The 27,278-nt window shown below is 41.3% G+C and overlaps 1 protein-coding gene across 1 annotated transcript in view; it reads left to right on the plus strand.

Annotated features, from left to right (window-relative positions):
- Positions 1-26,638, plus strand: part of tlcd3a (TLC domain containing 3A) — a 46,629-nt gene extending 19,991 nt beyond the window's left edge. Inside the window, exons 3-5 of the mRNA XM_033636907.2 lie at positions 4,688-4,907; positions 16,567-16,662; positions 23,294-26,638. Of these exons, the coding sequence (XP_033492798.1) occupies positions 4,688-4,907; positions 16,567-16,662; positions 23,294-23,599 (622 nt within the window). The 3' untranslated portion in view covers positions 23,600-26,638. The remainder of the gene's footprint in view (positions 1-4,687; positions 4,908-16,566; positions 16,663-23,293) is intronic.
- Positions 26,639-27,278: the final 640 nt, after the last annotated feature.

Below are 27,278 nucleotides of genomic sequence, written 5' to 3' on the forward strand. Positions count from 1 at the left end.
CACGGCACGCTTGAGCACATCCGTCTGAGGCTGTGGATCAATGCCAAGTTCTACCACTTTATCACTGTTCCCTCTAACTTGTAGCTGTTTTTTTGTTATCTTTTGAATTTAATATGAATCATGGAACCGTTTTTATCAACGTTTGTTTCCCCCGTTTTGTACAATAAATTATTGTTTAAAGTTTCAACAAGTTTCTTTTGGAGTGCGTGACACAAGTGTGTTTTGAAAACGACCGCGGACTGCCACCTGCTCAACGCATCAGTACCTTCGGATGCCATGACAGTAATAGATTATAGATTATAATAATAATGTTAAAATATCATTTACAGACGATCACTGCTGCCCGACGCGCAGGTCCATTTGTGGGTCCCGCGAGTTACGGGTTGACCCGCGCATCACTCAGTCTATAAAGCCTGTACACAACAGTAAGGCTATAGACATTATATTCTATTCAGGCTGGCAGAACCAGCAGCGCATCGGCTCTACAGTGCACAGCACTGCTGATTAACCATTTTATTGCAGCACAGAGTGTCTGCCAGCAACCAATTACTTGCAGAGGCTTCCTACAACTTGTTTCAACGATTCCAATTTAATCAGAAGACAAATTAAACAGGATGACTAGCCAATGTGAAAATCAAAAGAAAGCATAGAATAATGTATTGAAGGAGACTGTTGTGCCATCACATTTTTTTGTGGTTTGAGAGCAAAGATCCGGTCGCCGCTGTGCAAAACTCACACTGCAATACAGTTAGGTCCGAAAAAACCCCGGAGTCTGGCTGTCCTTGTGCCAGTATATGAGCACGGGAAGGGAAATTGATTTCTTTATCAAAGTACTTCTGACTCTGCTACGATAGTTGGGAATACACCCCTTTTCAGCTTGTTGGAGTTGGACCTTTTTGTGGTTGACCTATGACATCACAGACCAAACAGTCGCCATTCTGTGTTTTCCTCCCATTCATATATTATAAAATATTCAACTCTTTCAGCTGACACAGCATGAACTGTGTCTCCTCATCTGTCTAAAGATGCACAGCTCTGGATGTAGATTTCTCCATGTTGTTACCAGCTTCTTCTTATGTTATACATTTAATGCTATTGGACGTCTGGGTCAAAACCCGGGGCGGAAACTGTGGAGCATGCGCAGAGCGCTTAGGCCAGTTTGGGTCCAATTTACTGTATACATGCAAGAATAATTAAACTCCCAAACTTATCTTGGTGTATTAGTCCGACTTTGAGGTATTTGACTTAGTGCAATTTCAGTCGGACTAACATGTTTGTGTGTTTTAAAAGACCTAATGTCATGTAAACTTAACAAATGACTCAGTCCCACCTCTGGTAGGCTCATACCAATATATCTACGATAACCTAAAATTGACCCTAAGACATCAGCTTGCTTTATTTATCGATCAAACCACAGTGATCACTTTTGGTTTAACCCTAAAAATTAAGTGTTTGAGGCTAAATAATGAGGCTGATTTGTTTAAAACCTGTCTGATCATCTGACTGCTTGTGTTCCTGCCCCTACGCCACCGGCCAGTTTCTATGATAAACAGTTGACTTTGGTGCGTACAGTGTTATTTTTACTAATGAAAATAATGCTGAAAGACACAAAAACATGGCCAAAGTTGTAATAGACTGGAATTATCCCTTAAAACTTCTCTACACATTAATGTGTTACAGTACTGAAATTATATATGCTGCAAAGCTTTAAAGCTATAAATCCAAATAAACAGGTAGCTTTAATATAATTCTTGTTTAGGTCAGTCCTTCTTGTAGACTACCTTAAACAGTTCATCTGTTTTTTCTGTTTCCCTCAGTACACTATACATACATCCTACAAAGTCGGCTCCTGCAGCCTTCATTCTCCCCTGAGCTGTTTGTTGTGCCTTACTGCTCTTAATCTCCATTCAGTGACCTTAAGAGCTGAAGAGCCCAGTCAGAGGTCAGAGGTCAGTGGCTCAGCTCTGCCCTGCAGCTTTACTGCGTGCTGTCCACATAATTAACCATCACGGTAATCGGTGCTCATTAGAGTGCTGCGGCCTTCCAAGCTGTTTATTATACTGTACTTACATAAGCCTGCCTTAAAGGCTGTGCATGCTTGTGTGAGAGAGGCAAGGCATATAGGTTAAATGAGTCTGTGGTGTGTGTTTACTTTAACTGAAACTAAAGGTCATTCAGTTTACCATCGACTCCAGCGTCTACCAGAACTGAATACTGACATAACACTGCTTAACCCATCACTGACTGTAAGATGGCCATTTGCTTATATTACGTAAGACTCGTGAATGTTGAAAAGGCTGCACGATTCAGGTCCAAGTGAGAATCAGATTTTTTTTCCTACTCGAAATTGAGATTTTTTTAAAGGACACACTATATAAATAGATAAGAAAATAAGCCCAATGGACAAATTACGTATCACGAGATGTATCCTGGTGCATCAAAAGATTGAGGACTAGTCCAGTCATGAAGGGACTGTGCTTTCAAAATGGATGGTCCTTTGTTTTACAAAACATTTTTGTTCAACTTCCAAACTCCAGCAGGGTAGTGCCATTACACATTTAAACAGTTCTCAAATACAAAAAAAATACCCTGTGATACATATATTTTAATAAAGGTAATTTCCTTCTTTTAGTAAAATCCTAAATGATTGACTTGTTTTTTTTTTTCCACCTGGACCTTTATGCTCTGCCATTTCTCCTCTAATCATCACGCTGTAACCTGTGACAGGCTCTTATGATCCCACAACTATCACACGTTCACATATATGGAGTTTTTTGTCGAGCCGTGAGTGTCACATAGGTTTACATTACCAAAGGTTTATGACAAAATCACTTGACGACACCGACTCCCGTGTGCACATGGCGAGAGAGGAGAGGGAGAGATGCTGTGCTGCTGCCAGAGGAGCTGCTGAATGAGTTCCCCCTGAGCGATAAGTCGCTAAAAGAGTCTGAGAAGTCCGGGGCTGCTCATAAAACATTCAGTTTATTCCACACTACTGAAGCTGCTCCTCTTTTTGGAACCACCGCGGAGTCAATGATAATTTCACAATATGAATTTTTCATATGATACTAAAAATTGTACTGGTATAATTGTGAATGAGATGATATGGCACACCCCTATAAGGAACATTCAAGCAGGTAGAACAACATATGAAAAGTTGAGTAGCGTTTGTTTGGTTCAACCTTTAGTAAAGCCATAAGTCATAGCCTCTGTAGGTTTTTTAAGGTTCCACTGCAGTGCAGAGGTCGGCGACAGAGATCTTCTGACAAAGTTTTCCTCCTCTTGATTACTTCACCGTTTTTTTGTGTCAGGTTTTAAGTAGTCTAAGTTTGGTTTCGCACAGCATATTTCACTCACAACTTCTCCTCAGTACAGCCACGGTGATTTTTAGGGATGCACCGAATATTCGGTAACCGAATATATTCACACATTCGGTATTCAGTGGAATAAGTTAAAAGCAAGGCCGAATAATAGCGGCGTGTTTTGGTAACGCAATCAAACAGCGTGCTGTGACGGACGGAATAAAATGTCGGCAGTGTGGCGATCCATCCGTCACTGCACTCGCATTTGCGACTAAAAATAGTTTTGAGCGAGCAAAATAGGCTTAAATCATTCAGCATGCTGTGCGAGCAGCCTACAGATTTCACCCAGCAGCAGAAACGAAACGCGAATCCCATCGGTTGTGGGTTGAACGGGGGTCACAGACACAGACAGTAACGTTAATGTATTCCTGTCAAATACGGCGGCCATCGGCTTACCGGGCGACGGAGAAGTCGGCTCCAATAATATCCTCTTCTTGGCGTCATGACTGCCCAGAAGTACCTGAACAGCCGAGCCAGCCGTACACAGGTATGTGATGTGTCAGAGGAGAAACGAGCCTTTCACATTTCTGTCTTTGTGTCAGTAACGGCCCACAAACCTCACCGCACTTTAGGGACTGTTCGTTACTTATGAAGGGACTGTCAGGGGAGGAGGGTGGCTGGTTGATTTTTATTTTATTTATTTATTTTATTTTGATCCCCCCTATGTTCATCACTTTTTGATGCTGTTTTTGAAGTATGAATAAGTCAATAAGTAATTTATTCCATTGAAATATCATTGATGTATTATAGAAAAGTCATTCATCTTTTCATAAATGACAAAAGGCACATCTGCCTCATTTTTGCTGTGGTATTGTGATACTACTCAGAACCGTGATACTTTCACTGGTATCGCACAGTGGGTCCCAATTTTGGTACTGTGACAACACTAATCTGGAGGGAGTTCATCTGCAAAAACTAATGAAAAAGTAAACAATGATATTCGGTATTAGGTACTTGGTTTTCGGCCAAGCGTTTAATAATATTCGGCTTCGGCTTCGGCCACAAATTTTCATTTCGGTGCATCCCTAGTGATTTTGCTGGGTTTACACAATTTTGTCACAGTTTGTTGTTCCTAAAAGGCTTTTTCTGTCATCTCATTTCCCTCCGCTGTCTGTCACTCTCGTTAGATTTATTTACATCAGCGCCCTGCCCCCCTCTTCTTGTGCACAGTTTGGAGTTGCTTGCACTTCGGTAGTGTGAAGGGCAAACCTGACAAAATCATTGTTGTATGAAAAGAGAAATAAGCATGAATTTAGATGGCAGTCTCAGTGTTATTGAGTATGTACATATGAATATTGACATGTATTTTCTTTGGTCTTCCTCAGGCACTGGCTGGCCACCTACTTTGTCATCTGGTACGGTGTGCCCTACATGACGTACGACATCTTCGCCATGTACCTCAGTCACTATCACCGCTTCCGCGTCAAAGGGCACGAGGACTACAAGCAGCATTCGCTGAGGACCGTGAACTCCTTTGTCCGCAGAGAGTTCCTGCTGGTGCTGCATCACATTGCCCTGCTCACTATCCTGCTGCCTGTCACACTGGTGAGGAGGGGGAGGAGGGCAAGGAGGGAGGGGTGGTGAGAAAAAATGAGGGAGAGATCGAGGCAGTGTTGATGAGATCTTGTTGTCTTCAGTCAAAGCCAATAATTAAGATCAAAACCGAATGTAATGCAGTGCTGATGCTGATGGATCACTAGCTCGCTGCACTGTCTGCTAGTAGGATTCCCTGCCCTGCAGCACTGATGCTAACATGATTAGCATCACAGTAATTCTTCTACACTGTGGGATTACTGGCTGTTTTACTACAACTGTCATGGATCTCATGAGGCTGGTCAATGTGTGACAGTAACACCAGCTTGCCACATCTATGGATCATTGTTGCTACTGTAAATATGAAAATATGTTGAGTTGGATTTTGCTGTCAAAAGCTGCTACACAGCGCATTACTGCTTCATGTACATTCCCAAAAAACAGAAACTAGCCTACTTTGTTAAGAGTAAGTGAAACATTTGATTTATTTATCGGATTTATTAGTCCTTTAAATCAATTTGTCTAAAAGTTCTGATGCTCATTTAATCATTTAAGTCATCTTAAAAACAAAAATTCACTTGTTCCAGCTTCTTAAACAGGATTTTCTTCTATTTTTCTTTTTAAACGATAGTAAACTGAGTATATTTGGGATTTGGGTTATTAGTTGGACCTAGAGAATTTTTATATATCAGCTTGCACTTTAGGAAATAGTAATGGTCGTTATTTATTTAATTTTTTCCTTTTTATTCAGTATTTTATAGTGTAAATCAGGGGTGGGCAACCTTCACTATCAAAAGAGCCATTTTCGACCAAAAATAGTTTTAAAAAATCTGTCTGAAGGCACAAAACATAATTATAATCACTGATAGGTCTAGGTGGACATTCATCAATATGTTTTACCACAAGATGGCTACTCTGCAGTGGGCAATCAATAGGTTTTGGTACTTTAACTATGCAGCGTTGACGGTGAGAGAAGACAAATCTGTCCTGGAACTATTAAATTCAAAGACATTTACTTTTTTGGATTAAGATTCCATAGGTAGCCTAGCTAGGAGACTAAGTCTGCTGTTCACATTACACTTTACACTACTCATTTTTCCATTTTACCATTTTTCAAAGCAGATTGATTTATATGATTATGTCTCTCCACCAGAGTTGGTCGTGGCTGGAGGCATTACATTTTCAGGTTGTCCGTCTGTTAGTGTGTCCATAAATACATTTGTCTGTCTGTCCCTTTCTCATAAATGCGATATGTCAAGAATGCCTTGAGGGAATTTTTTCACATTTGGCACAAACGTCCACTTGGACTCAAGAATGAACTTATGAGCTTTTGGTGGCTAAATGTCAAGGACCTTGTGTCTGTCTCATTCTTGTGAACCCGACATCTCAACACCTTGAGAGAATTTCTTCAAATTTGGCACAAATGTTCACTAGCAAATGATGAACCAATTAGACTTTAGTGGTTGAAGGTCAAGGGTCAAGGTCACTGTGACCTCACAAGCATGTTTTTTGGCCAAAACTGAGAATTCATACATTATTATGACAAAACTTCATACAAATGTCTAACAGGATAAAATGAATGAAGTGAAGACCCTTTATATCCAAAAGGTCAAAGGTCAACTTCACTGTGACATCACAATGTTCTGCAAAAACACTTTGGCCATTATTTGTCATATCTCAGGAATAGAAGAGGAGACATTTTGTCAGATACTGCATCAGTGACTCTAATCTTGGATGTCCACCTTGAAACTGTGCTGATTGTATAGATCTGTGCTGCTGGGGTTAAGATGTGTTTGAGGCATCCATGTTTTCACAGACATAGATGTAAATTGTAAGAGAAACTTGACTGGTGTAGAGGCCAAGCAAATGATCTGTTAATTGAGAAAATCAATCCAACTGAAGGATTATACTCCTTTTGTTCACACTGTACATTACATCACTATACATACACTACTCTGGTATGAACACATGACTTGTGGTAAGTTGTGTGTCCTTTTAGTCCTGTCCACTGCCAGTAATGCTTTATCACTGTGTGCTGTAATGTAGTGCATTGTTTACAAATCAACCCTCGCTTTAAGCTGCATTATCTCCTAATGATTACTTAAGTGGCAACAATAAAACAGACATGATGCTCTCTGTCATGGATTACCAGCCAAGTCATTTTCAAGTCTCTGCAAGTCAAATTTCAACGTGTATTTATATAAATGGACCTGGAGGCTGCCTTGAATACTGACAGTGTTATGCTTTAAAAAGTGGTTCACTGTAAAAACATACATGACATTAAGGACATGAGTGTAAAAACATGCTAATGTTGGTCTTCAAACCATGTATTATGTCACTGTGCTACTATGTGTACAACACCTCAGAGTAGCTGCACACAGACAGCTGTTTGGCTCAGAGGACTGAACTACTTTGGTTTTCTTGTGGAATCAATGCTGCAAAATGCAATGGCGTAGTCATGTTCACTACGGAGCCTCTAAATGTCCAAACAAAACATATGTGATACCAATGAAAAGCTGAGATTCTTAACTTTACGTGACTTTTTAAAGCATGTAGAGAGGATTAGCAGTTTAAAAGTTACTAAACATTTAAGAACAATAGCTATTTTGAGCTGCAAGTGGCTGTCTTGGTTGTCGAGGGTTGATTGTGTCTCATTCCTGCAGACTTTTCACCTGATTTTGGGATATGCTTTTCAAACATCACTAACGAGCAAGTATACATTTTATGACTAAATCAAACAGCTCGTGAGCGTGCGCTATATAACATAATAGGGCACTCAAACAGCGTCAAACAGCGTCAAAATACATTCAACATAATGGAAAGGAGAAATGAATGTCTGTTTACCTTTAGCTGGAATCGGACATATTTGTTGTGGCAAGTCAAAACACTTCCTCACATTTGTAAGCTTGCTCCAATGTTAACTTCCTGCAACAACTCAAGTCTCGCGAGACCAACTGCCGTAAAACACGATAGACTGTATATTAAAACACCAAAGAAGAAGAAGAAGAATCTCGTGAGACGTGAGATTTGACTTGCCACAACAAACATGTCCGAATTTTTACCCGATTTTGACCAACTGGATCTGAATGAGCCATTTGAGTTTGATGACCACCCGTATTTATTTGAACACGGAGTACATGGAGGTACACAGACGCAGAGCTCATTGATATTGAAGAGCGGACGAGGAGAGAGAGGGAGCAGCAACGGGCAGAGGAACATGTCCGAATCCAGCTAAAGGTAAACACAGACGTTCATTTCTCCTTTTCGTTATGTTGTCGGATAATTATACTAACAATCCAAGCCTATCTGTGTGAAAAAAATGCACTTTTAGTGGACGTATTTTGACGTTGCTTGACACTGTCCGAGTGCCCTATTATTTAGTATAGCGCGCGTTCACGGGCTGCAGGCAGGTCAGCTCTAGCTTCATACTGGAGAAATGTCAAATATTGAACATCCTATCACTCATTTAGACAAAAGTAGATCGGAAAATAGGGCCCAGGTTGAAAAAATCATTAGTTCCCCTTTAAAAACTGAAGTACTGGTCAGACTGTGAAGGTCTCAGGTTTATGCAGTAGAGTGAAACACTTCACTGATTGACTGTGTGGTCTGTAAACAGTCCAACTTAGTTCAAAGCAACAACTAGTGTTCAGGCTTCAGAGGAGTAAATGGCAGGAAAGAGAGGAGAACAGTAAGCTATTAATTATTGATTACTCTCTTTGAACGAGTAGCAACAAATTATTCTTGATTGTTTTCTTTTACGTCCTTGAATTGTACGTGTTGCAAAGGAATAGATGCAAAAATAATGAACAGGAAGAGAGAATGAAAGGTGCAGATTGTTTTCTGCTGAGATACAAGTGTTGGTGGACTGTTGAGAGGGCAAATGGGCGCCTGGCAAAGATCTCACTGTGCAAGAAAGCTCGGAAAAAATTACTTGAATGGATGAAGTTCTTTAGCAAGGCCAAGGGAGGAAGCAGGTAACAAAAGAGGAGAGGTACTGTGGACCATGATGACTTTTAATGCAGGTATGAACAACAAATTGGAAACCTGCTGAACTGTTAAACCTGAGTTCACTGTGAACACAGTTCGAGCAGTAAAGCATGTGAATAAGTTCACAATAGTGCTTCACTTTCTGACTAATATCTCACTCTGATGATTTCAGCATTGGTCAGAATAGAAGCTCCTTTATACTGTGGCTGTAGTCGAATACAAAGCCTTCTGTTTTCTTGAGAAAATATTTATTGTATAAGGTACTTGAATTAGGTTATTCAGGAGTTTTTCCGCCTACAGAGTATTTATATGTCAAAGAGTTCACAGAAACATGTCATGGAGCCACTCACCTCTCTAAGTACTATCCCAGGTTAGCAGGCCAGGTGCAGTGGAAACCTGGCCCTTTTGTTTGCAGTGGCAGTCAGTGGCAATATGAGATCACATTACCCTACATTATTCAGCTCCAGCTGCAGTCATCCTCTCTTTTCTCTTAACTCTCCACCCCTCCCTCTGATTCTCCTCTTGTTCCCTCACTCATCAGCTTTATGCTGCTCTGGCTCACCTGGGTAACACATGAGCTGGTGCTGGAGTTATCCAGCAGGACGTTACAGGGAAAGACAGAACCTTTCAGTATAAAAAGTAATAGAAAAAAATAGAATATTTACACAGTTATGTATGAAATAAGTAATATATTTGGAGAACTTATAAGGTGCACTTCAGAAATACTGTTACTGCTCCAGAGTTAAGGTCTTTGCCTGTCATTAGTAGGGCTGCCCCCGACTAAGAATTTTCCTAATCGACCAAAAGTCGTCATTTAGGGCCATTAGTCAACTAGTCGCCCACATGTTTGCGATATTAGTTAATTTATTAAATGATATATTTTGGTGGTTTGAGTTGAAGGTGTGAGAAAGAATAGTATCAGTAACATTATTAACACTGTACTACATTACAGAGAAATACAAAAGCGTACTAATGAACCTTCAGTAATATAGGCCTATATTTTATGTACAAGTGCACGTCACACACTGAGCGAGCCGCCTGTTAATGACGCTGTGGGCTAATGGGCATGTAGCTACTTCCATGTTTCAGATGATACATCATGTTTGTAGTCGACCAATGAAGATGAGTTTACATTTCACCTTGGGTTCGTCCTTCACCTTCTCAAAATAATCCCACACTTTGGATTTCCTGTCCAACATGTTATTAACTAGCCTGTGGAATAACCGCAGGTACCAGCCCTGGAAATTAAGGGCTGTACACATGCTGCATCTTTACCTGCCTGGAAGACATGAGGTCGGGCACTGAGCGCAGGGTATTAAATTAACAAAATATTTTGGGGGCAATGTTGGCCCCCACGGTCTAAAAAATGGGGGCATTTTCAAAATGTTTGGGGGCCATCAAAAAATTATAATTATGTTCTAACAATAAGCACATGAAAAGCAAAACCAACTAAGATAGTGTCTTCACTCTTCAGTAGAAACCACTATAAATGAAATAAATAATGGGTTACATAAAGTTATGGTTGCAAAATATCACTCAGATTTCCTATAATTCAACCAGTTTAAATGTGATGATTTAACCATTAATCTACTGATAGCAGTAATAATGTTTCACCACATTACAGTTACTTTTACTGTTAAAAGGCCAAATTACTATAAATTCCTTAGATGCAATCCTGGCAGTAAGTTAATTTAAAATTTAACATTCATTCTACCTTAATTTTTCATTAATTTGTCATTATGTAGACACAGATCACCCAAGAAATGGTTAATTTATACTTATGGTACAGCAAAGCCCCCTCCCCTTCTCTGTCAGATTACTCTCACGTAATCAGTGCAATCTCGTTGATTATGTCTGGAAAATGAGTTGTAGACGTGACGGTAAATTAATTTAATGAAAATAAAATTATACTTTAATGTCAGATTGTAATACTGTTAAAAATATAAATACATATAGTTGTTTCGAAAACTTGGGGGCAATTTTGGCCCCCGGAACATGGCTTTTGGGGGCATTCTTGGATAAATTGCGGGCCAAATGGCCCGTGGCCCTTGCTAATTTCTGACACTGACTGAGCGCTACTCTTGTGCCTTTTATGTGCCAGCTTTCAAGAGCGCAACAGCAGGTTGCGTCTGACGTGGCTAAGCAGCCTTAACAAGTATCATATAGCCTATTTACCTGAAATCCTGAGTGCAGAGCTGATCTTCTTCCAGGCGCTGTTTATAAGTGTGTAGGCCTATCGTCAGTGGGACAGATGTAAAGCTCTGGGTAGCCCTGCACTAACATAATCAATTTCTCTGTATTTATCAGACTGCATATTTACAAAAGAAGAGAAAGATATTTGTCGGCTGTGATTGGTTTGTAACATGACTACTGTCTGACTGCTAAGCTTGGCCTCTTCCTGTGTCTGTCCTTTCAAATAAAATTCCCATATGGTCAAGTCATATAGGTTTTGATTTATTTTGACAAGGTGCAGCTCCTAATAGAGTTTTATGTTTGTTTATTTTTTTCTGCGACCAATGAAATCTTGCCAACTAATGACCTCTCTGGTCGAGTCGTAAGTGCTATATCGTAGGCAACTGGACTTGCTTGCGTTTCTTGAAGACGTTTCGCCTCTCATCCAAGAAGTTTCTTAAGTTCTAAATGACTGGTACAGAGTTGCAGGCTTTAAACCCCGTGTGGGTGTGAACCCTTGCAGAGTCCTAGGGGTCACATGTGAGCTTTTAGTTTCAGAGTCGTTAAGGTCACAGTGTGAGTCGTTGGCCCACCTGGCCACCATGTGAGTCGTTAGGGTCAGGTGGGACCAGGGGTGAATGGGTGTGAAGTCGTCTGGGGAGGGATCCCAAGACTGCATTGTAGGTAGGTGATAAGTGGTGTCGTAAGCCACCCCTCTTGTCTATGAGGGGGCAGCCTTAGTTATTTTGCTGCTTTTGTTTACTTCTGTTGTGCATTGTGTGATTACAGTGGTTCCCCTTAAAACTGGTGGAGACGTGAGCTGGTTCATTAGATAACACCAAGGTTCCAGGAACCATGAATGGAACAAGTTCAAGAACCTGAGCTAACTTGGTGGGAAAGGGGTAAAAGTGAAGCCACTGGTCCTGAGCCAGTTGAGATGGGTTGGCCATCAGATCAGAATGCCTTTTGGAGACTGCCTTTTGTCTGTATTCTGAGAACGTCCAACTAGAAGGAGACCTGGATGCAGACCTAGAACACACTGACCTGGTAATACCTCAGATCAACCCAGAAGGAGCCAGGGTCGAATTGGAATACGACTGGCGAGAAGCACAACTGGGCTATTATAATTAGTTTGCCGTCACTACAAACAGATCATTATATTTTAGCCCTGTAATAATACAGGTATTTAATGTTCACTGCATCAACATCCTGTCAAGACTGCTGGTGATACATGAGACTGATTTTATGTTAATGTCCAGCTTTTAGCGAGTGGCTAACCACGATTCTCTTATTGTAAATGCATCCTAATTTGCACGCAGGCTAATGTATGTGGTAGAATGTTCAAATAAATCGCTGGACAGATGGTAAGCATCAGACGTTAGCAACCACAAATACACCTATTGTTCTTAGTGGCTGCAGGCAAACTAGTTGAGGGGAGTGGTGCATTAGAATACTGTGTTGCGGCTAAGAGCTCAGGTCAGTTTTATCACATTCAGATGTATCTCAAATTACAGTTATAGGATTAAAACTGCTTTAAGAAAGCTTTATGTGGCTTCTGATTGTTCTGTAAGCATCATCCGTAAGATACACTGTTCAGTATGTGTTTGACAGGTAAAATACGTGCAGAGAAAAATTTAAATTCTGCCTCATGCAGCACCTCAAACATACACAGACAAAGGTAACACACAAGGTAACGCCCATGGCAGGTGGTGGTGGGGTGAGGTAACTAGGTAGCCGGTTAGGCGTGGTGTAAAGTTCCCTTCTGTGGTCTCAGCTCATTCTTTCATGGGCAGATGGCAAGGCCACGTCTGGAGCCACTCATGCTTTATTCATCATCAGCACACAGCAAGCTGGGCTACCAGACAGTGCTTGTCTTTTGTCTGGAGTCTCTTTATCCATCTAGACTGACTCACCTATTCTAGGATGGCCTCTCTAACTACACAGCACTGTGCCGCTGGTCAATATTTGAAAGCTTCATTCATTACTTATGTACAGGACATCAGCTCTGGCTCGCCTCATGCTGCCTTTTCTTTGCCATGTTGAAGTTGTGGCAGAAAAGACATCTGCCTTTGTCGTGCCAATATCTGCTAAAGGGTCAATCTTAAATTTAATCCACCTAAATTTAATTTTGGATTGAAGCATGCTCAGTGCAAAGTTGTGCATGTGGAGTAGAGTGCAGGACATACTTGTACGGTTATTCCTTGCGAAAGAGGCAACCAAACCTTGGTTGACTTTTGAAAGCATTTATTGTAATAAAAATGAAATACACACATTTACTTTCAGAGTTTGTAGCATGATGCTCAACTGGCTTGTCGAGATTGGTGTTGATGTAGATTGACATCATGGATCTTGATACTTCACCGTCTGCATTTGAGCCACATGCTTTAAAGGCTGCCAAAATTGAGTCCAAGGCCCCAATCACACAGAAAGAGTTTCAGCAGCTGGAGGCAGCTCTTTGTAATTGTTTTAAATGAGAACAAAGCTTTTTGCTTGCTGTCTTTGTGTTGCTGTGTGCCTTGCATTTCTGCACTCCAGGTGCCTGGCATTTTTGCCAGAGCACCTTGAACTCTTCGAATTGAAAAAACTTTAAATCAGAGCGAAAAAAAAAACCCCCAGGTCATCTCAGCTTTTTTCCCATTGTCCAATTGGATGATTTGAGAGGCGGGCCCTCTGTGGTGGTCACGACAACAAGTTCACAGTTGGAAAACAATGGAGGAGAAACTGGTGGTAGCAGTTGCTGGATACCCAGAGCTGTACGGCCCGACAATAGACAGCAGGTTGTCAAACTGCCCCCGAGTTATCCTAAAAAATGCCTGACCATCATCGAGGTGAAGCTCCTGGACCAACTGGTGGTACTCCAGTTTGCTAACAGCCTCTCACCCTCAGCCAGAGCTACAGCATGTACCCTTTGCCTGATCATTTCAGGAACTAGATACTAATTAATGTGAAATAAATAAATAAACAGTAGATTGATTACACAGGAAGGTTAAGGTAAGGAGGTGATGGCATGGTTGCCTGGTAAGGATAAAAAGATGCAGTAAGCTTTTTTTTTTTTTTTTTATCAGCGGCATTCAATTAAAAAAGGCAGTGTGGTGGCCTCACATTTTGCAACCTGCAAAAGCTTTCAGTGTGATCGGGGCCTAAGGGCTCATTTATGCTCAGCATTAGATGCAGAGACGGACAGAGGTTTCAGTCCGTACTCTGTTCATTTTGTCCGTACTTCTGCAAGCTAACGGATACGGACAAAACAAAGCAGTACCACTAGAGATTGTGGAGGCAGTGTAGCATAGTCAAGCAAGATACAACTGTAGGAATTTAAATGATGGCAGAACGGAACGAATCAGTGAAAAGAATTCTCTATCCACATGTTGGGATGTATTTAATGGCCTCACAGTGCACCACTGTCTACAACGCTGCCTCAGTTTAAAGGTACATAATTACAACCTCTTCCATTGTCTTTTGGCTGTGTCTATGCCATCTTAAAGGGCGCATGGAATTATGAGGGCAGAAACTAACGTATCTATTTTCATACATAAAGGGAGTATAAATGAGCCTTAAGAAGTGCGGCCTTGTTTTGCCTGTGGCTGTAGGACAGATGTGAAGCCTCCACAATGAACAAGTCTCTTGTTGTTGGTTGTTTGTGTCAGAGTTGTTGTGTGTTCATACATCATGGAGCCGACTGTTTACATTTCACTACATGGATTCTATGTATGTGACAAATAAAGCCTGAACTGAACTGAGCCTGAACTTTATTGGAGTTGTCAAGGGATCTTTCTCAACTTATAAAGTTGGGAAATATCACACAGCCACGTCAGGTTTACAAGGCATTTGGATTTTAGTGGTTACCAGTGAGGGGTAAATGTGTCACCTGTATTGGGCCAATAACAAAGCCACTGCAGAAGATCTTATCCCTGCATAAACCAGCAAAACACTGTTGGCTCTTCTTTGCAGCCTGGGTATTATACAAATCAAATCAATCATATGGATGTACAGTTTGTACCATTAACCTGGCACATTATTGGCTGGCTATCCACCATGTGTTGAAGTGAAACATTAGAGCTCATTCTGTAAACTGGGGGTGTCATGAAAGTTGCCCTAGCTTTAGCCTTAATCAACACAAGTAGTGTTTACACATTGACTGTTTCAGGAAAACGTCTTGGTGATAACCGACCAACCACCCAGCTGTGAAGCAAGATGCCTTCATTTGAACAGAGGATCAGGTTCAGCCTTGCTTTCAGGTCCTCTGAAGCCACCACCTCTGTGAGATGTATAGGAGCTTCCCTCCCTTAAATTGAGTCACAGACGTAGACTGTTGGTAGAGATGAAATGAGTCAAACAATTTTCATCCTGGCTTATTTGGGGTGTTACAGTACACAGAAGTCATGATACGGTTCAGGAGTCATTGTTTGGTGTGAATTTGGTATTTGGGTTCGTCCTTCACCTTCTCAAAATGATCCCACACTTTGGATTTCCTGCCCGACATGTTATTAACTAGCCTGCGGAACAACCGCAGGTACCAGCCCTGGAAATTAACCCTTTCAAATTTAATTCCCACATGGTCCAATCATTTAGGTCTTGATTTATTTTGACAAGACACAGCTCCTAATAGAGTTTCATGTTTATTTGTTTTCTTTCTGCGACTAAATGACCAATGAAATCTTGTCGACTAATGACCTTTCTGGTTCACTAACATTTGGTCAACTATTAGGGGGCAGCCTCGATAGTTAGACACCCTGCTGGCAACCCAAAGGCAGGTCATCTAGCTGCGCTGTTTCATTTGTGCTCACCATCGTGTGACTGACTCTCACACCAATTAGCTTATTGTGCTAAACGCAGCACATGTTGCTAACGGCGTAGTACTAAAAGCCTCCAGGCAGAACTCGTGCTCTTAAACTTTGGTTCCACATAACATGCGTCATTCTACATAGCGTGTATTCTCCATGCAGCTTTGTGCACTGTACCGTGACGGTTGGGCACAAATACAAACCAATACAGCAGTTATGGCGTACACAAGTCTAGTTTTTCTGTGCTGTCACACTACTACCTGTTTTGTGCCAAATTAGATCAGAAGTTGTTTTTGCAGTTTTTATTAAAGACACCAGTAACAGCATGCAACACCAGGAGAGGCAAGCAAAGCCATTTCGGCCTTAGCTTTGTTTCAGTAACCTCTCTCAGGTTCACCAAGCATCAAAAGTGCTGCTGTCGACTGATAATAACAGAAGAGAGGCCAGAGAGTCCAATCCTGTCCAAGCCTTCCTGTTACATCCTCTCTCAACACACTGTATAGAATATTATATAAGACTATTTAAGGAATCTGCACCTTCAGTCCAAGTCTGTCAGAATCAGCCTAGTGAAACACGTGTTTAAAACCTGATATGTCTTTTGAAGCCACTCTTAGCATATTTCCACTGAGACTGTTCCAGAAATTGTCCTTGAATGTCAGCTGTGTTTTTTTCCCCATGCTTATGTTTGTTTGCTCACTGCTTGTGCGCTCTGTTTGTCTGTTCCTCAGTTCTTCAGAAGGGACCAGGGGGATTTCTTCATCGGCTGCTTGTTTCTAACAGAGCTCAGCACGCCCTTCGTCTCCCTGGGGAAGATACTTATTCAGGTGAGACAGAGCGTTCACATGTGCAGTCACCAGACAGAAACAGGCAAGTCATACACCTGTCATGTACAGTATGCTTTCGCTCTTATGGAAAACTCTCAGAGCAGAAGGTTTTAATGTGGAGAGTAAACACTATTATAAGTTTGGCCACCATTACCTTGTTTACTACAATAAAAGCCAAGATGGGCAATCATTTGTAGATAAGCAGCAACCCACCACAACACATGCACAAGCTGAAATGGTATTCATGAGGGCCGACATCAAGGTGACATTATTTTATTAGCTGGAGGCAAAACATGACTATCCACCACAGGGCTGTAGGCTACACAGGAGTCTTAAAATGGCATCTTGTTGTGTTATTGGGAGCCAGAATAGAAGGAGTCATGGCTCAAAACTATGGTTAAATGCGATAAGACCAAAGGACTGGACGGAGGCCATCATCAAAAATGCTCACATGTGCAGCGCACACTTCATATCAGGTTAGGGAAAAAGTATTTCCTGTTTTAGGGATGAATAACGTTATGTGTATTAAGGGTTATCATGTCCACCTCATCAGAAACTGGGGAGGGATTAAGAGGAATATTGGATTTCTCTGTAACTCTAACTTTTTAGCACATTAGCTAACGTTAGCTTCCATAGCAAAACAAACTGGAGGAAACCGTTCAAGTGTCGTCCTCCTTTGTAAGATTGGCTTCTAGTGACATCATCCATCCACTGAGTGAGAGCATACGGGTCGGCCAGTCTGGTCCGGTTGGTCAGGTTTTACTTAGTGAGTGACTTGACATCGTGCGTTCATGAATTCAGTCTGATGCTCGACACTAAAATGAGAGCCCGGTTGGTCAAAGAAACAGAGCGTTATATTTCTACATGAATTAACAAACAGTTAAGTTAATCACACATTCACTGCGCTCAGCGCTCGGCGGTCTGCTGCTCCGTCTCCACAGACAGAGTGTCCAGAATGCGCTCTGCCACTCTGAGAGTGCAGTGCTCTGGATAACTGAACGGTACATTCAGACAGAGTGTTTGCTCTTGCACTCAGAATGAGTATTTCTGAATGCCACACTTGTATCATCTTCCTCCACTGTCTAAAACAAGCCAACAGGACTTGCTAGCTCGTGCAAGCTAATGTCAAAAAATTGTTTTGCCTCCAGCTAAGCCCCGCCCACCAAAAACATCATACTGTTTACCAACAGTAAAAGAAGCCCTTCCAAAAACACAAGTAAAAGTGTTAAGATAAAGAGCTAACAGTGTTTGTCTGCTCTTAACATAATCTGCAAACCTTCTCTCGTCCGGCTAACTAGCTTTCTATCTAGAGTAGAAACCAAGCATTACTTCCAAGGCCAATGATCATATCATTAACTACATTAGATTGTGGGGAGAATTGCTAAACAACCCTGTTCCCAGTCAGCACTCCCACTGTGCAGAATTTCCCCACTCTGTACAAGCCGGTCTTGAATGCTACTCTATCCAAAGTTTGGTATAACATTAGAGGCTCTGTCCTGTCGCATTTGGGAAAGTTCACACTCCAGAAATCACAGCATAGAGCTATTTCTCCTTTAACATCATGAGTGAAACATACAGTTCAAAAACAGGTGCAAAAACACATAAATCAGAGTGTGTGAGCTACACAGCCAAACAGGGTTATTCCAGAGCATAAAGAGTGCATCAGGGATGATGGTATTTTGTAGGCTGATGCAGAAGTTAGCTTCACCCTGGTTCCCTTGACAAAAAGCCTACAGGACTTTTTTTCCCATTAGAATTTGGATTATTTCAGAAAATAAGCTCTGTAACAAACAAAAGTTTGTTCCTCGCATGTTTTGTTCAGCAAGATAATCTTCACAAATGAACACCACTTTTATGATTTTTGAACCCTAAATGCAATCACCAGAAGTAACAAGCTAATGTCAGACTATAAACGAACTACATCACGGTGGCATGACTCAACATTGCCACCACATAGGTTCTCTGAAGTGTGATGATGTTCTGTAGTATCATTTAGTCACTTGTTAGTAACCGCCTTTTTAAAGATACCTAAAAGCATCAAAATTCGCCATTTACATGGTTTTCGTTTTAAAACGATTCAACTGGGAACATTCAGTTCCCAGAGACGGCCATCCACTCATGGAGCTCACGTTGGCTTAATTAATAACTACAGCAGATAAAATCTACTTGTGAAAGTTGTTTTTTCAGTCGACAAACACCGGCAGTCGCTGAAAATTGAGAGGCTGCTTTTGTCTTCCTCTGTCTGAACTCAGAGAACAATTGTTTTAAGGATTAGTACGAATTTTAAGTGTCAAAACTGCCACCAGTCAGCACTGTAGACTGCACGTGTCGTCCAAGGTGTGTGATGCTTGCTTTCCATACATGCAGAAAATGTGTATCCCACTGAGTCCACTGTTTATGTTGCAATGGAAATGGAAACTTGCTCTGGAAAATCAAATACTTATAATGCCCTATAAGGAAGAACCTGTGCTAAATGTACCTTGGTCAAAAAGATCTTAAATAAAGGATATATGCAGAGTTCATCTATAATTTCATGAGTACAATAAGTGCTGCCTTTAATTTATCAACCATTTCAGTGCTACTACGACTTCTGCTACAAATGTCTTGATTTAATGAGCTGAACCATTTTCATATAACTTATCTGAAAAGGTCCATTAGGGTTTCAAATGATGCTTGCATGTTATAAAATTTAACACCTCAACTTTGCTATTAGATTTTGTTAAACACAAAAATGCCTATCAGAGATACTGTTGTTTGTAATGTCAGGTTTAGTTAAAGTCATAGTGCATTTCTTAAAAAAACATGTTGTTTATTATTTTTTTATCATTTATTTTATATATTTCACACTTACATGTAATTTATGTGAGATGAACTGAAGCCAGGTAGCATCCATGTTATGACTCACTGCCTGGGCAAAAGAAAGTCATTCATCCTTTTTCTCTTCCTGCTCAGGTCACGTTCAGTGTCTTGCATCATCAAAAACCAGAGTATCTGTGTTTCATTTGGGATGTAGCTTGTCACTGTGCCATCAATAATTAAGGTGCATGGCTCACCCAAAAAACAACAAAAAAAGAAACCATTAGTCAGTAGCATTCAGCTAAGAGGCCCTGGCCTTGTTCACTCTTTCTGCCCCTTAACCCGTTAACAGCAGTTAATGCCCTCATTAGTTCCACCCATAATACAGTGGCCGTTACATCCTGCTGTTTGGCAAGCACATGTGGGCTGTACAGTCAGAGGCTGCGTGTTTTAGCAAAGCCGTAATCTAAGAATAGAAGAGCCTTATTGTGGAGCCCAGTGAAATCAGTGGACCGTGGGCTTTCAGGTCTTTGCTGACATCTGGTGTCAGCAGAGAAAAAGAGCAAAGTAAAGCTCCACTGCTCGTCTCTGTCTTAAAAAAAAAAACGCTGCCCTCCTTTGGCCTGGATCAGCACTAAAGGAGCAGTGTTGATTCCTAATGATCACTGATGTGCAGACCAGGAGTTACCAGACTTTAACTTCAAAAATAAGAGGTAGATCTTAAAATCATATAATTTTTTTGTGTTTGATGTGAATGAAGAGGTAGCAACAACACTTGAAACCCAGGAAATTAGAGCTCACTAAAATCTTGCTCCTTTGAAGAAAATAAGTGGGGTTTTCACTGTATTCTTTATACAAAAAATGCTTTTAACAAAAAGTTGATAGAAAATATAACTGGGAAAGAATTACTGCCTCAAGCAAAGAAGTTCAAGTATCTTGGGGTCTTGTTCATAAGTGAGGGTAGAATGGAGCGTGAGATGGATCGGCAGTTTGCTGGACCGTCGTGGTGAAGAGGGAGCTGGGCCAGAAGGCAAAGCTTTCGATTTACTGGTCCATCTATGTCCCAACCCTCACCTATGGTCATGAGCTCTGGGTAGTGACCGAAAGAATGAGATTGCAGATACAGGCGGCCGAAATGAGTTTCCTCCGTGGGGTGGCTGGGCTCAGCCTTAGAGATAGGGGGAGGAGCTCAGACATCCAGAGGGAGCTCGCAGTAGAGCCGCTGCTTCTTTGCGTCGAAAAGGGTCACTTGAGGTGGTTCGGGCATCTGATTAGGATCCTCCTAGGCACCTCCTGTTAGAGGTGTTCCAGGTAGTCCCACTGGTAGGAGGCTCCGGGGCAGACCCAGAACACGCTGGAGGGATAATACATCTCGTCTGGCCTGGGAACACCTTGGGGTCCCCCAGGAGGAGCTAGAAAGTGTCGCCGAGGAGAGTAACGTCTGGGGTGCTTTGCTCAGCCTGCATCCCTGCGACCAAACCCCAGATAAGCGGGTGAAAAAAGATGGATAGAAAGAATAACGAATAAACAAATGAAATAATTATTACACTATTTTATGATATCATCAGGCTGTGCTTTCTATCAGCTTTGCAAATGACCATGCACTTAATGTTTAGCATGTTAGCGTCTCAATGTTACCATACTAATATGCTAAAAGTTATGTGCATGTCAACAGTAAACATGCTAATGTTGAAGTCCTGTCATACCAGAAGGTGGCACCCCGAAACAAATCTGCAGCCCTTTACAAATCTTTGTCCTCTCAAAGATCAGTATCAGCAGTGCTTATTTGCACGCCAAAGTTCACTTAAGTTCTAACCCACTGCTGTCACCAGCACTTTGAGATGTTTGTATGTTGTGTTACCATGAATCTCAAAGTGCAGCTTTAGTTATTAGTGTTGGAGTGGGAATTTTGACCCAGATTCACTGTATTCACAAGTCACAACGTCACTAGTATTCATCCTCTGGGGACCATGAAAATCTGTACGCAGTTTCTGGACACCTGAAATTTGAAGTTTGTTTACAAACACTTGCGTTCCATTCATAATGGACTTGCAACCCACTTTTGGACCACAAACTAATATTGTATCGTGACTAGGGTTGGGTACCGAAACTCGGTACTTTTTGTACTTGGTACCAATTCACGTCGGTACTACCGAGTACCGATTCACTTAAAATGAATCGGTGCCAAATTTCGGTACCTGAGATGGAGGCGGAGCGAGAGTGCATGACTCACACCTCAGACTCAGCAACAATGGCAACAAAAAAAATGTGCAGACAAAAGTTAACGTGCACCACTGTTCCTAAATGTTCTCAATAAAATGTTGAAACTGAGAAGTTTAGACTATGGGCCCGAACGACGCATAGTGTGTCCAAATTCACACCCGTTCTTCTCTGTGTATTTTCTCCACGACCGTGCGTCATAGCGAGAAGCCACGCATATCACGTGAAACGGCAGAACTGTAGCTTTCCGACAAGGCCAAGCACTTGTCGGTAGTCCAATGTTTTCACAGCGAAAAAATTGATAAAGTTACAATAAAATGATGTATAACAGAGCTTTCATACAGCTTTGCACACACATTACTCTTGGATGGATTACTCGCGAATGCAGGCTCGCACAGAAATGCCATGCATATCACATGAAAGCGCAGGACACGCTATAAATCCAGATCAATTGTCTACAAAATAAAAACCTGATGAATTTCTTTACAATCCATTGTACAGATCTTGTTATCAGTCACTTCATATAGTGAGGAATATCGTATCTTACCACGTCTTAGGCTTGCGTGTGTTTCTCCCTGTCTATCCACATTTGTAGTCCGGCTTTCAAGATGCAAACATCTCCATATTGTCCAGCTGACACTCCATCAAACTTTGTATGACAAGACCAGCCACTTCACCTTTGCGCACCCAGACAACTGCAGCCTAATTATGCATGCTGACAGGGCCGTAGTCACCATATACATTGAGGGGGACACGTGCCCCCCAACCAATGCCCAAAATGTCCCCCCAATATATAACTGAAAAACAAATATTATCTTGGAGGACATCATTGCACTTGGTTGACTATTTTTCTATTATCTTCGATGTAAATATTGCATGTTTCTTTCAGATAAAACACATTTTTGACTTGTGAATGAGTCAATGGAATTTCTTGCAATAATGAAAAAATACTGTCAATCTTGTCCGCCTGGCACAAACCACATGTTTTGGACAGCTGTTAAGTGACAGAATGTCCCAGCATCATGGTTCTTATATTGCCAGATTCCAGAGAGTCTCCCCTCTTCATATATGGCAGAATATGTTAACTTCCACCTTGCTATGGTGAGATACATGTAAAAATGTAAGAATTTAGTAACACGGATTTGTTTTTTCATTGATATAAAAATTAATATAAAATACAGGCACATAGAAGGACATGAAATGATGGCAAATCTGGTTAGCCCAGATTGTCCTGAAAAAAACAAGATATAACATGTGTATGTAGCCTTTATAATGACTGTGATATGAGCTTAAAAGTAAAGAGTAAAAATACCCCAAAAAGGCCTAGGGCCCATACGGTTAAAAAGTACCGAAATAAGGTACTGTTTGGTACCGGTACCGAATTCCAGATACCGGTACCGGTACCGTATCAGTTCAATTATGAACAGTACCCAACCCTAATTGTGACCCAGATATTGTGACAATGTCGTATCGGGGTGCCTCTGGTGATTTTCACCCTGAGGAAACATTTTATATTTTTCATTTCACTGAGTGTTTTTAAGTGCTTCCTTAAAATGTTCTCACCTTCCATGTCCTGTTTCCACCCCCCCCTCTTTGTTTGTGTCTCCTCCACCAGCTCAGCCTCCAGGACTGCTGGCTGCACAAGGCCAATGGCGGTATGGTACTGCTCACCTTCTTTATGTGCCGCATCGCCCTCTTCCCCTACATGTACTGGATGTACGGCCGCCACTACGGCATCCCGCTCTACAGCGTGCCCTTCCACCTGCCTCTGTCTACCAACTTGGGCAACTCGTGCATCCTGGCACCGCAGGTCTACTGGTTCGTCCTTCTTTGCCGAAAGGGCTACCGTCTTTACCGACGTAGCCGTATGCCAGACTTGTCTCCTACGGCTGCTGTCACTGACAATTCTAAGGAGGATTGATACCCAGTTCATGATTGCTCGCTCAAGCCGCACACTCAGCTACTAACGCAACTACTTCTGCAAAGGCACTAGTTTGACTTAACACATTTCAAACCCCACCATTGTACTGTAGTACACCAGGACTGCCTGCTCTTGTCCCACAACTCCTGGGCATTTTCCGCACACTCTGAATCCTCTGTTACAAAATCTGCTGCCTGTGTGGACCTATCCACCGACCCGGCTCTACTACTGAAGTTTGATGATTTGGGGTTTTTATTTCTTTTTGGATTTTGGCTCTTGCCTGGATCTTGTTGAAGTGCTACATTGCGTCTGTCAACATTTACAACACTGAAGAAAGGTCATGTTTGCTTCACTGAGAGTAAAATGTGGAGCAAAAGCACCGGAAACTGAAGAAGAGCTTCCATGGAAAGACTTTATCTTATCTCTTACTCCTACTGTGTTTACAGCCTCTGCTGATTCGGAAGGTCTGTTACAGTGTTTATGTGAGCGGCTGTTACGACAGGATTTATTTATTTTAATGATTTTACTGTAACGTGTCAGATAGTTGCGTTTCCTCTCCCATCCATTCACTAATCTCACTGACGAGAAGGATTAGTAATAGTGGTGGGCAGGATGCAAATTCAGGCAGTATTAGCAGGAATAGTTTTGAGGAATACAAATCACCTCATTCACATTTGAGAGCTAAAAACAGCTACATTTGTTAAAACCCCGTCAATGTGACTTCTCACTCTTGTTCATTTAGTTTATAGTCTCCCATACAGCATGTTATCACGGCGTCAGTCTGCAAATCTGCAGCAACAATCCCATTCTCCTCACCGTAACATCCAGAGCACTCTTACGGCCCGGGCTCATTTGTTTTCCAGAAGCCATCCCCTTCGACGGGGTGCTAGCTCTGTATGCATGGTGCACCCCCAAGGATTTAATGCTGCACTCATGCTCTTGGGAATACTTTTACTTCCTTTTCAAGAAAGCTTTCAGGAATTCAGTTGGGCAATATCCGCCAGTGTCGGAGTTGGAGAATGGTGGCACCAACAAGGGATTACCTCAGTTGTGGAAACTATTCTTCATTTTCACAAGACGGATTTTTATGATATGCACGGCACAAAACAAGCTCATGCTGGATTTTTCTCAAAATCTTAGGCTGATGCTACAAAATTCGAGCAAGACCTCAAATATATCACAATGAAAAACATACAGACAGGGCTAAGATATGACCCTCTGTTACATAATATCTAGGGATGTCCCGATCCTGTCTCAAAGATCTGGATCAGGGTCTATCAAGGCATTTTTAACTGATCTGGATCTGCTTTATTGAGCGATATAGAGCCCCATCCAATCCTTTGTTTTACATCAGCTGTCACACAAATGTTTTTACTCATGAAACTTTCATGCACAGTGATGCAACAAGTGCAGCTGTGTCAACTCTCCAACTCCCCCCTGTCTGTTCTCCTCCACTTTGCTGGGCTTCTATGTGTAAGAGCAGGAGCAGTGGCTGAGCCCTGCCCGCTGCAAAACACCACAGGTCATAAAAGAAAACGCCATATGAGACTGTTAAGTTACTTACTGAAGTTATGTACAATCCTGTATTTATATTTGTGCACAATAGCCTCTGTAACATGTGTTATCACTCTTATTGTGACATAAATGTTTGTTTTTATTTACTGATATCAAATAACAATTGACAACAAACGATTACTCGTGAAATATTTATCATCAAAATGATTGAAGAATTCATTTTAAAAATTTTGAAATTACATAAAAGCACCAATAACGTGAATTTTTTTTAAAATTTAATTAAATTGAATTACATTTTTAGGTAGTTTGCCTCTTTATTAGGAAATGGGTGCGCACAACATACTGGTACAGTCAATTTAAAATTCATTCATAACTTTTGTATAGGCCCAGTTGAATTGCAATAATAAGGTGCGATCATAAAATCCCACGACACACCAGTGTGCCACAGAACACCATTTGTGTGAAAGTCTCTATGCTTTGCTTTCAACTATGACGCACGGTGTTTCACCACCCTGCACGGGGAGAGACAGACAGCGGTGCAGAACCGACGACATCCACTCTCACAACGCCCCTGCGAGTGCACCAAAAGCCCCTCGTGGAAAAGCCAATGAGAGTAATATATCAGTGTAGCCTAATCAGTTTTTTCTTAACGCATTGCAGACCTATCTGATTGTCATGCATGGGCTATACATTGGATTGAGTGTCATACCTTTAAAGCACTTGCAGTGTGCACTGTTCAGCTGTATTATCTAGGCCAGGGGTAGGCAACCTGCAGCTCAGACACACCCAAAACACACATTAAACGCACATTAAACATGGCTTAATAGATAAAATTTGAAAGACAAATTGACTTCACTATAACAGCATTCACAGACAAAGCACTTGTCTTTTGCTGGACACATTTTACCCGATAATACAACATGCCAATGTTTTTAGCACAAGCCTATGGCGATTTATATTGTATAAATTAGCCTAGCAGCTAGCGGACTTTTCCTCTACTCATATGAAGCCAGGGACAACAGCAGCATTTAACAAAAGTAACATTACAAAATTAAACTCCATTACAACTCACAAAGTTCACTGACAAAACAACTGTCTTATACTAAACACGTTTTCTTAGCAAATATAACATGCTAACGTTATTAGTACAAGCCTATGGCATTTTACATTGTAAAAATTAGCCTAGCGACGAGCAGAGATTTCCTCTGCTCATATGAAGCCAGGATAAATCACACACAAGATTTAAAATACTATTTTTGTGGAGGCTTTATTGTCTTCACAATTTATTGTTTCTTATCTGTGAAACTAAAGTAAATATAAGCTTTGTTTCCACTGAGGGAAATGGTTTCAGCTTACAGAAACAGACAGGAGGTCTGGGTTGCTGCTATGTGTAGTTACATCTCTGGGGAGGTGCATGTCAGGCTATGGCGAAGGGTACGGTGTAGGCTCTACGTTGATGCAGAGCCGACACAGAAATATATATTCCACCTTCGCTGGGCTAGCTGTCTATTCCAAATCCAAAAAGTGAGAAGTCTCAAAAGAAAGCAGAGAATTTAGTAGTGTGTGGACAAATTCGTTTGCTTTTATTGAATGCAAAATTTAAGTACCAATAATCAAAAATAGCCCACTGCAGAGGAGCCACCTTGTGCTAAAAACATATTAATGAATGCTCTTTTAGATCTGTAAATAACGTGGATAGGCAAAATTTGACTTAAAAGGCTGTATCAGCTTTATTATGAGGCTAAAATATGGCCAATAATGGCTCTTTTGATGGTAAAGGTTGCCAACCTCTGATCTAGGTAAACAAGTTTTGGATCGGAAATCGGTATCGGCAGATCCTTGATATTTAATGACTTGGATTGGGGCAAAAAACTTGATCGGGACATCCCTAATAATATCATTGGACTAATTTACACCGAAGTGCAAGGTTTATAATTTCTGTTAGGTCTATATCATTTTGCATATGTGAGGGTTAGTTAGATTTCTTGCTACTGAGAGATTCATCTTATGAATCCACCATCTTTGTTTAGATAACACTGGAGCATTTGTAGCTGCCATAAAAACACTACAGTGCTGATGTAGGGCAGCTTGGGACGACAGTCTTTGACGGTCACTTATGGTCAATTATCGAGGCTGTTGGAGGATTTGTTTCCTCCCGTGAAAC

This window comes from Epinephelus lanceolatus, chromosome 11 (genome assembly GCF_041903045.1).
Source record: "Epinephelus lanceolatus isolate andai-2023 chromosome 11, ASM4190304v1, whole genome shotgun sequence".
Classification (NCBI taxonomy): domain Eukaryota; kingdom Metazoa; phylum Chordata; class Actinopteri; order Perciformes; family Serranidae; genus Epinephelus; species Epinephelus lanceolatus.